Raw genomic sequence first — 11,783 nt, 5'->3', positions numbered from 1 at the left:
TTTTGGAACTTGTTGTATTTGATTTTCTCAAGCTGTTGTCTGCTCTTAACAACTCTGTCAACAGAGCTGACACTTGACTGTGTTGCACTGGCTTCACAGAGCACTTTGTTGCTTTTTAATCTCTTCTGATTGTCTTGCCATGTTTACAGCTTTCTCCAAGTCCAAATTTTTCTCCATTTGCATACACTCTGACAGTCTGATGTCTGCTAAGCCCACTACAATTCTGTCCATAATTAATTCGTCATGGAGCAGTCCATAATTGCAATGCTCCGCTAATGTATGCAGGGCCGTAACAAACGCATCCACTGTTTCGTTTGGCTCCTGTTTGCGCATATTAAATCTTGCGCGTTCGTAAAAAACATTTTTCTTCACTACGAAAAAATTTTGGAAGCCTTCTTTAACTTTATCATACCGGCGCTGGTCTGCGTCATTTAGCTTTAATCCTCTCAGGACATCATCTGCTCCGTCTCCCATGCAGTATATCAAGGTGTTTACCTGGTTCTCGTCTGAACTCAATGACAAGTTACTGGCCTGGCGGAACCTCTCGAAGCGACAAATCCATTTTGTTCATTCCTGTGGTTTAGAATAATCAAAGGGCTCCAGTGGCTGGATGCTGAACGTAGTGCTGGGAGTATTAGCCGCAGTGTTAACTCCTGCCCTTGGCTGCTCGTCTTCTCTGTTATTAGACATCTGACAATGCTGTTGCTCGCCTTTTCCCTCCTTATCCACTCCAGATGGACCATGGAAGTGTCTCCTCAGCAACACGAGCCACTTCTGACACCATGTCGTGTTCTTAATTGAACAAATAACCGTAGACCTCCGTGTGCTGAAGATCACGTCCTTTATTTTCAAAACCCAAACAACAACAAACCCCCATGCTGACTTCCGCACGTCACATGATCTTCCGGGATCACATTCAAGATCCCTGTTCAACATTCATTATTCATGAACACCACAACTTTATTGGGGGAAGGGGGGGATTATAGTGATTGGATTAGATTATTGGGGGGGGTCATACCCCCCCCCCCCAAAAAAAAGAAAAAATAAATAAATAAAATAAAAAAAATAAAAAAATTACCCGCTTATACTCAGAGTTGATTGAACTCACTCTGATCAGCTGTTCTAGAAGGGAACGTCAGAGTTGCCGATCTCAGAGTTGTTCAACTCAGGGTATGTTTTTAAACTCCGAGTTTGTTGAACATGCTTCCTGGAATAGGCCCCAGTGTTGGCTCTCACTGCGGTATTGTATCACTTCCTGTTCCTGTTTCGGAGCACAGTGTTTTGCTGTCTGTTAGCTGTTATATCTGTATAACTCGATTTATCTGGATAATAACATATTTTAGTGTAATCTTCACCTACTTTAAATAGCATACTCTTTGCTGAATCACCTGTATTCACATTACTCACTTTATTTGTTTTTAGAAATTCGCTAGCTTAGCTCAGCTAGTAGCTTAGCCCTTAGCCGACTCACTACCAGCATGGCTTCTTCTCCTGTCTCTCCTGCACTTTCCTGCTCTGGGTGTCACATGTTTAGTTACTCCTCGGCCTCCTTTAGCAGTAACGGTACTTGTAATAAATGTAGTCTGTTTGTAGCTCTGGAGGCCAGGCTTTCTGAACTGGAGACTCGGCTCCGCACCCTGGAAAATCCTGCATCTAGCCAGGCCCCTGTAGCGGGTGCGGACCATGGTAGCTTAGCCGCCGTTAGCTCCCCCCAGCAGCAGGGAAAACAGGCCGGCTGGGTGACGGTGAGGAGGAAGCATAGTCCTAAGCGGAAGCCCCGGGTACACCACCAACCTGTTCACGTCTCTAACCGTTTTTCTCCACTCGGCGACACACCCGCCGAGGAACAAACTCTGGTTATTGGCGACTCTGTTTTGAGAAACGTGAAGCTAGAGACACCGGCGACCATAGTCAAATGTCTTCCAGGGGCCAGAGCAGGCAACATTCATGGAAATTTGAAACTGCTGGCTAAGGCTAATCGTAGATTTGGTAAGATCGTTATTCACGTCGGCAGTAATGACACCCGGTTACGCCAATCGGAGGTCACTAAAATTAATATTGACTCGGTGTGTAACTTTGCAAAAACAATGTCGGACTCTGTAGTTTTCTCTGGGCCCCTCCCCAATCAGACCAGGAGCCACATGTTTAGCCGCATGTTCTCCTTGAATCGCTGGCTGTCTGAGTGGTGTCCAAAAAATGACGTGGGCTTCATAGATAATTGGCAAAGTTTCTGGGGAAAACCTGGTCTTGTTAGGAGAGACGGCATCCATCCCACTTTGGATGGAGCAGCTCTCATTTCTAGAAATCTTGCCAAATTTATCAACCCTCCTAAAAACTGACTACCCAGGGTTGAGACCAGGAAGCAGAGTTGCAGTCTTACACGCCTCTCTGCAGCTTCTCTCCTCCTGCCATCCCCCCAAAACCCCATCCCCATAGAGTCGGTGCCTGCTCCCAGACCACCAAAAACCAAAGCTAAAATCAGCAAAAAGCTATTTAAGCATAAAAATTCAAAAACAATAAATAATACAGCTTCATCAACTGCACCAAAAAATAAAACAATTAAATGTGGATTGTTAAACATTAGGTCTCTCTCTTCCAAGTCCCTATTAGTAAATGATTTAATAATTGATCAACGTATTGATTTATTCTGCCTTACAGAAACCTGGTTACAGCAGGATGAATATGTTAGTTTAAATGAATCAACACCCCCGAGTCACAGTAACTGTCAGAATGCTCGAAGCACAGGTCGAGGAGGAGGATTAGCTGCAATCTTCAATTCCAGCTTATTAATTAATCAGAGACCCAGACAAAGTTTTCATTCTTTTGAAAGCCTGACTCTTAGTCTTGTCCATCCTAATTGGGAAAATCAAAAACCTGTTTTATTTGTTATTATCTATCGTCCACCTGGTCCTTACTCAGAGTTTCTGTCTGATTTCTCAGACTTTTTATCTGATTTAGTGCTCAGTTCAGATAAAATAATTATAGTGGGTGATTTTAACATCCATGTAGATGCTGAGAATGACAGCCTCAACACTGCATTTAATCTATTGTTAGATTCAATTGGCTTCTCTCAAAATGTAAAGGAGCCCACCCACCACTTTAATCATACTCTGGATCTTGTCCTGACATATGGCATAGAAACTGAAGACTTAACAGTATTCCCTGAAAGCCCCCTCCTGTCTGATCATTTCTTAGTAACATTTACATTTACTTTAATGGATTACACAGCAGTGGGGAATAAGTTTTATTACAGTAGAAGTCTTTCTGAAAGTGCTGTAACTAAGTTTAAGGATCTAATTCCTTCATTGTTATGCTCTTCAGTGCCAACACAGTGCAGAGCAGCTACCTAAACTCTGCTCCCAGTGAGGTCGATTATCTCGTCAATAGTTTTACATCCTCACTGCGTATAACTTTGGATACTGTGGCTCCTCTGAAAAGGAAAGCTTCAAATCAGAAGTGCCTGACTCCGTGGTATAATTCACAAACGCACAGCTTAAAGCAGATAACCCGAAAGCTGGAGAGGGAATGGCGTCTCACTAAATTAGAAGATGCTCATTTAGCCTGGAAAAAGAGTTTGTTGCTCTATAAAAAAAGCCCTCCGTAAAGCTAGGACATCTTACTACTCATCATTAATTGAAGAAAATAAGAACAACCCCAGGTTTGTTTTCAGCACTGTAGCCAGGCTGACAAAGAGTCAGAGCTCTGTAGAGCCGAGTATTCCTTTCACTTTAACTAGTAGTGACTTCATGGATTTCTTTACAAATAAAATTTTAGACATTAGAGAAAAAATTATTCATAACCATCTCAAAGATTATTCTTCATGTTCGGCTGCTTTCAGCACTGCTGGTATTTGTTTAGACTCTTTTGCTCCAGTTGATCTGTCATGTCCTGGGCCGGTGGCCCAGTGTTTTATGTTTTCTTGGTATGGTTTCCGTTTTCTCAGGTTGTGTTGTTATCTGTTAGAGTTGCCCTCAGTTATTTCTAGTCCCTCGTGTCTCTCTGTATTCTGTGTCAGGTTTGCGTCTCTGTTCCCTTGTCATACTTCCTGTTTTATTTTGATATTCGTCCAGCCCCTGTCTGTTGTATTCAGTTTTGCTTCCCTCTGGTCTCGTCTTAGTTATCAGTGTCACCTGTGTTCCCACCTGTTTCCTCTTCCCTCATCAGCCCTTCTGTGTATTTAAGTCCTGCGTTTTCTATGCCTGTTGTCGCGTCGTTGATGTTTTGTGCCCGCATGTTCCTGTGTTCCCTGTGCCTGCCCTTCGTCTCCCTGTGCCTCCCTTCCAAGGTTTTTGTATTTGTGTTTCCCCGGTGAAATAAATCCCCTTTTAAGTTATGTTTGCTTCTGGAGTCCTTCATGTTGGTCCTTCCTCGTCCGTTTCCTCCCCGGCCATGACAGGATCTTTCAGAGTTAACTTCAATAGTTACTTCCTCCAAACCAGCAACATGTTTATTAGATCCCATTCCTACTAGACTGTTCAAAGAAGTCTTTCCAATTATTGATGCTTCAATCTTAAAAATGATCAATCAGTCTTTATTAGTTGGCTGTGTACCACAGACCTTCAAGGTGGTTGTAATTAAACCTCTACTTAAAAAGCCATCACTTGACCCAGCTGCCTTAGCTAATTATAGGCCAATCTCCAACCTTCCTTTTCTCTCAAAGATTCTTGAAAGAGTAGTTGTAAAACAGCTAACTGATCATCTGCAGAGGAACGGTTTATTTGAAGAGTTTCAGTCAGGTTTCAGAATTCATCACAGTACAGAAACAGCATTAGTGAAGGTTACAAATGATCTTCTTACAGCCTCTGACAGTGGACTCATCTCTGTTCTTGACCTGTTGGACCTCAGTGCAGCTTTTGATACTGTTGACCATAACATTTTATTACAGAGATTAGAGCTTGCTATAGGTATTAAAGGTACTGCATTGCAGTGGTTTGAATCATATTTATCTCATAGACTCCAATTTGTTCATGTAAATGGGGAGTCTTCTTCACACACTAAGGTTAATTATGGAGTTCCACAGGGTTCTGTGCTAGGACCAATTCTATTTACATTATACATGCTTCCCTTAGGCAGTATTATTAGAAAGCACTGCATCAATTTTCATTGTTATGCAGATGATACTCAGCTTTACCTATCAATGAAGCCAGATGACACACATCAAGTAGTTAAACTGCAGGAATGTCTTAAAGACATTAAGGCCTGGATGACCTCTAATTTCCTGCTTCTAAATTCAGATCAAACTGAAATTCTTGTTCTCGGCCCCACAAATCTTAGAAACATGGTGTCTAACCAGATACTTACTCTGGATGGCATTACTTTGGCCTCAGTAACACTGTGAGAAATCTTGGAGTCATTTTTGACCAGGATATGTCCTTCAATGCACATATTAAACAAATATGTAGGACCGCTTTTTTGCATTTGTGCAATATTTCTAAAATTAGAAACATCCTTTCTCAGAGTGATGCTGAAAAGCTAATTGATGCATTTATTACTTCTAGGCTGGACTGTTGTAATTCATTATTATCAGGCTGTCCTAAAAGCTTCCTGAAAAGCCTTCAGCTGATCCAAAATGCTGCAGCTAGAGTACTGACAGGGACTAGAAAGAGAGAGCAGATTTCTCCCATATTGGCTTCTCTTCATTGGCTCCCTGTTAAATCTAGAATAGAATTTAAAATTCTTCTCCTCACATACAAGGTCTTGAATAATCAGGCACCATCTTATCTTAAAGACCTCATAGTACCATATCACCCCAACAGAGCACTTCGCTCTCAGACTGCTGGCTTACTTGTGGTTCCTAGGATACTTAAGAGTAGAATGGGAGGCAGAGCCTTCAGCTTTCAGGCGCCTCTTCTGTGGAACCAGCTTCCAGCTTGGATTCAGGAGACAGACACCCTCTCTATTTTTAAGATTAGGCTTAAAACCTTCGTTTTTCATTAAGCTTATAGTTAGGGCTGGATCAGGTGACCCTGAACCATCCCTTAGTTATGCTGCTATAGGCCTAGTCTGCTGGGGGGTTCACATAATGCACTGTTTCTCATTCACCTTATTTACTTTGTTTATACTCCACTCTGCATTTAATCATTAATTGATATTAATCTCTGGCTCTCTTCCACAGCATGTCTTTCTCTCCCCTCAGCCCAACCGGTCGCGGCAGATGACCCCCCCTCCCTGAGCCTGGTTCTGCTGGAGGTTTCTTCCTGTTAAAAGGGAGTTTTTCCTTTCCACTGTCGCCAAGTGCTGCTCATAGGGGGTTGTTTTGACTGTTGGGTTTTCTCTGTATTATTGTAGGGTCTTTACCCACAATACAAAGCGCCTTGAGGCGACAGTTTATTGTGATTTGGCGCTATATAAATAAAATTGAATTGAATTGAATTGAATTGAATTGAATCATCTTCCACCTGCCATGTGGATCCTCTGTTCTTAATGATTTTATGTATTATAAACTTTTAATTAAATGTTTGATATTTCTTGGTTATTCTTATATTGTTTTTAACTCTTCTGTGTTTGGTGACCTTGAGTGTTTTGGAAGATGCCCAAAATAAAATGCATTATTATTATTATTATAACATTCAGCTGTGATATGGCAGGGACATGTACACACATGTATATAACGCAGTGATGTGCGGTGAGGTTTGTGACGGGTGAGGCACTGACTCCTCTGAAGTTATATTTCAATTTTAATTATGCTAATAATACTGTTCAACAATGATGGCAAGAAAAACAAAAATATTTAATGTAAGGTCAAACAATTTTTTTTTTTTTTGGGGGGGGGCTCTTTTTAAATATAAAAAAAAAACAAAACATGTATTATCTTACTTTTATTTGAAGATGCAGTCCATGTGCCCTAGGGTGTAGGAAGGAGTTTACTATTGGGGGGGACACATATTGGAAACCTGACAGATCCGTAAATACTCGGAGCAAAGCATAAAAACTATTTGATCTTTTACTTTCTCCTTTTTCAAATGTTTCTTGGAAAAATAGTGTTGTGTACACCTATATTATTGCATGTATAATTTACATATATATATGTTTTATAATCACAAGATGTGGACAAACAAAATGGCTTGAGTCTTTTATGAAGCATAATGACCATGTCATTCCAGGCTGTAGGGCTTACTTTATCAGCTGGTCGCACTGGTACTAGTACAAAAAAGTATTAGAGCCACTAAGGCCATTAAGGAAAAAAAATAATAAATTGTGCATTTTGAGAATAAATTCAACATTCTGAGAAAAAAGTCAAAATGTGCAGATTAAAGTCGTTTCAAGTCAAACAACTGCCACAACACGTCTGTTATCCCCTCCAGAGTGTCTTGTATTATGAGTTAGTTAAATTATACTTTAGAATTGGTTTTAGTAACAAGGAAATGATTTCTCTTTTAGTACATAAACACGATGTAGTGATAAGTATGAGGACGTTAAAGAGAGAGTTCAGAAAGCTGCATCTGCTCAGAAGGAAAAACCACACAAACTGGCAACGGTTAGATGGAAGGATGGCTGCACCTTCATACAGTACAGAGGGGACATGCAGAACCACAAGACACAATAACACAGCTGATCAAGCTGTTTCTACCCAAGGCATTTTGTAGAGGGTAGCAGCTGTGGCCGTTATTTAACTTGAAATGACGACTTCGACGATTTTGACTTTATTCTCAACAAAATGATTTATTTTTGTTCTCAATGTGGCCCTCACACTCCTTCATATACTAGCGAGCTAAATATTTCAGTAGCACAAAAATAATTTATTAACGCACAGAAGTGCAAAGTTTGATATGTTTTATTGGTCGAAAACATTTAATGTCAAAAATGCATTTATGTAGGCTGACTGGCAACAGAACTGGTTCTTGAATTAAACAATGTTCTGACATGAAGGAATCCTCACAGATAATGTAATGAACAAATTAGCCACTTTTTAATATCAACCTTAAGTAAAAAAAAACAGCTATTAAAATATGCCTATTCAGTTTGAAACTCTAATTTAATCAATCAAAAAAGAATATTAAGAAAAATAATAAGAAGAAAAATAAATAAACAAAAGTGATACTTCTCACATTTAATAGACAAGCTGTATGCCTCTTTACAGCCCTGCAATTAGCCAAACAGGTACACAAAAGGTTAAAAACATTGGCCTAAGCAGAAGAGCCAAAATGATTTTTCCGCCTCTCATTTGAAATTCATTGCAAATTGACTTCTTGTCCAGTAAGTAAACTTTATCCTGCGTATGAAAGTAAACTGACAAACAGCCATATTCATGGTAACATTCCCACAGACAGTTTTACCTCATTCAAAGAGTTTCTGACTCCTGCCTCTGTCTCCCAAACACTCAGAGCCGTTCAGAGGGGGGCGGGGGAGCGCAGTGGCATGACACTATGTTGCGCCTTCAAAATAAAAGCACGCGAGTTAAAAAAATTTTCTCCTCCGCGGTGTAATTTCTAGGTGGGACAAATGCACCTGTCTACAATATTGAGTGGGACACGTCCCCCCGTCCCCCCCCGATTCCTACGCCTATACATGTGCCTATCCTTCTCCCTGTGAGACAGCACTGTTGCAGCACTGCCCCCTATTGGTGCGGCACGGTACTTTCTGCCTCCCCCTGTGTATTTTCACTGTGCATTTATGACCGATCACAAAGAATAAACATGTCACACACACTCATTCAGTATATTAGAACATCAGCATCTGTAGCACATGTGTAATCAAACATGTATACTGGCGATATAAAGAGAGACAGCAATGGGCATGCGCCAACAGCTTGCTTCATTTATTGTATGTGACACAGCGCCACCAGAGGTGAGCCACAGCACTGCACTGGCTCACTCCGTATTTCTTCCATGTGTTTGAACAGGCAATGCCTAAATTCCACGATTTTGCCCATTAAAGTGTTGAAATAATTCAGAAAACAGTTTTATAAAACAGTTTTATAGAACAGTCAAGTGGTCAAATGTATTTTCTCTTATCATTGTTAGTATTTTACTAGTCATGATGTCAGGGGAGGCACTGTCTCACCTGCCTCCCCTGACTGCATGTCACTGATACAACGAGTCCGCTTGAGCTGCTTCTTCTGCTGCTTTCGGTCTTGCTGGTTTACGCAGCTAGAGGACATCTTGTATCAGCGCGTACACAATGATGCACTCGTGCAGTCTTTGCCGGCTTGTATTTATTCTCTGTTGCTGATGTTTTCAAAGCCGACAGAGGTAGCGTCCTCCTGCGCATGCTCATGCTGGCGCATTCCGTGTTGATGTCGCATTCAGGCTCTCCACATAAGCTCGCACATGCAACATTACACGGTTAACCTTGCCATTTGTCACGAATACCCAATTTAAACACACCTTGGCCCTTCTTTTTTTATTTCGAGCACCATTTGTCATTTGTCATAAACTTATTGTCATAGGCTTTTTCATACCATAATATTTATATTAGTGCAGTTTCCTAAGGATGTGACAGTTCAGTCTTATCACATCTGTCTTGCTTAAGTTTAACTCATATAGAGGTGTTTGTATGTCAAAAAGTTAATACAGTTTTGTCCAAGACAAGCTTTTTGTTATGGTGTGTCTTTGTATGTGTTAAGTTTTCTTTCCAAAAAATAAAACGTGTGTAAGGTTTACAAAGAAACAAACACAAAAACCAAACAAACATAAATCAATAATGCAAGTGACTTTTCATCTCCCAAACAAAACCATGACATCCTAGGGGTATTTGATTTCGCTGTTTTGAAACTTAAAAACGAGCGTTCAAGTGTATAAACACAAAAGATTCAGTTTTGGTATGGTAATAAATAGGTAACACTTAGATATTATTTCTTTATTTCTTTATTATTGTTAATTATTTATTTAGTAAATCATTCAACAATTCAGTTCCTGTAAAATGAATAATGTACGTATAAAAGAATATAATGCAAACAGTAAAGACGATTAAACATCACATCGGGCTGGGACACCAGTGCTCTGCTATAGCGAATAAGTCCGACGCGCTCCCACAGCACCTGAAAGCAGCACAACATATCCACACGTCCCCGCTGTCCCCAGCACGCAGAGCCGCTACCTTTCAGGCGGAATGGACGAATTCTCTAGTGATCCCAATTTCATCCTCAGTCCGGCGGAGCTGCGGGATAAACCAGGCCCGACATGACAGCGTCGGCACGGGAAAAGAAAACCCGTCAGCAGTCACGGGTGACGGTCCGTCCGGAGGCAGTGTGGGTTGCGGGTCGCTATATCGTGCTGGCCGCTCTGTGTGTCCTATGCTATAGCAACTCTCTCCGTGGGGAGTTAGTGCATGACGATGTGTGGGCTATCATCAACAATCCGGACGTCCGACCGGGCTCCAGCCTCAGAAACATCTTAAGCAACGACTTCTGGGGCAAAAGGATGGCGGACAACACGAGCCACAAGTCTTACAGACCTCTGTGCATCCTCACCTTCAAGTAAGTTCTCCGGACTCGGCCTTATCTGCAGCTCAGAAAACAAACACTTCGTGCCGCTGGATCGACAAGTAGCTGCGCGGAGACCCCGCCGTGTAAACGCGTAGTTCAGGCTGACGTCATTCAATTGTCCTGCTGTAGCTTCATACTCAACTTCTAAACATGGCACACTGTCAGGCAGTGGCTTCTCAGGAGTTACACCCTCTAAGAATATTATATATATTGTTATCGAGAGCCTGGCTTTTCGCTCTTCTCCCATTCTAAGGATTCATATTAAAGAGCAGCTTGTCCCAGCACATCCAGCAGTCCTTCTCACATCACTGCTGTGATTCAGGGTTAACGAATCTCACAGAAGAGCCTAATGTGGAACCTGTTGCGCAGCTTTTTAAAAAAAAAAATTTTTTTTTATTGTTTTAAGTCTGGTAGTGTAGTGTGAGGTGTGCTGCGTGGGTGAGGATATGAAGATGGAACGTAACTGGCGTGGGAGCTGTTTTGGAGTGGGCGGGTCTGCTGTGCTCAACTCAGCGATGGACGGAATTAGCGAGGGTGGGGAGTCAGGCGCCCATAACAGGATGGGAGTGTCTAATAAATTATATTATGTTTCAGTACGAGCATAAGTAGGAGAAAGGAGCACAGTGTTCTTAAATAACGGAAATGAGTCCAAAATGCCCTTCAGATAAACAGCTCCATAATAAGAGTTACTCGAGATTTCATTTCCCACTCTTTCATGGTGCAGTTCAGTTTTAGGACAGGTAGTCTTTAGCTAGACATGAAGCCTAGTGGGATACAACCAGTGATGGCATAGTTAACTTGAAAAAGTAATCCGATTACTGACTCCTTTAAAAAGTAACTTAGTTACTTTACTGATTGTTTAATTTTAGAAGTAACTAAGTTAGATTACAGTTTACTTTATTAGTTACTTTCAACAGCTGCCGGTGTTGTGCCAAAAAAGTGATGGTCTGCCATAAAGTGATTCTGATATTTCTGTGTGTTTTTATGTGTAATGTCTCTGCTTATGTTGGTAAATAGAGTGCAGTCAGTGATTTATGAAGGGCTTATATATGAAATGAAGAAATAACCTGTTTTTCAACAATCTTTAGGAGTTTGTGTTATTGTACCTACATTATAATCAAGCCAGTGCTTTTTGGCCACTTCAAATATATTTATAAAACTGTGATGTTATATTTGTTGGGATTTTTGCAGCCTTCTGAGACAGATTTCTGTTTAAAAAGACATTTTGGTAGCACTTTCTATTCAGCTTGTAATAATGTGGTAATAATGGGGTAACAAGCTGGAAACAAAAGTAATGTGGACCTTCACAAGTTATTACCATCTAATTACCAAAGTAATAACCACCTAAAGTAATATC

The 11,783-nt window shown here is 41.0% G+C and overlaps 1 protein-coding gene across 1 annotated transcript in view; it reads left to right on the top strand.

The window, feature by feature from the left end:
• The first annotated feature begins 9,994 nt into the window (after window positions 1-9,994).
• Window positions 9,995-11,783, top strand: part of tmtc1 (transmembrane O-mannosyltransferase targeting cadherins 1) — a 174,278-nt gene continuing 172,489 nt past the window's right edge. The window contains exon 1 of the mRNA XM_030725270.1: window positions 9,995-10,417. Within this exon, the coding sequence (XP_030581130.1) occupies window positions 10,122-10,417 (296 nt within the window). The 5' untranslated portion in view covers window positions 9,995-10,121. The remainder of the gene's footprint in view (window positions 10,418-11,783) is intronic.

Source organism: Archocentrus centrarchus, unplaced genomic scaffold (genome assembly GCF_007364275.1).
Source record: "Archocentrus centrarchus isolate MPI-CPG fArcCen1 unplaced genomic scaffold, fArcCen1 scaffold_52_ctg1, whole genome shotgun sequence".
NCBI classification, from domain to species: Eukaryota; Metazoa; Chordata; class Actinopteri; order Cichliformes; family Cichlidae; genus Archocentrus; species Archocentrus centrarchus.
This window is presented reverse-complemented; position numbering and strand designations above follow the sequence as displayed.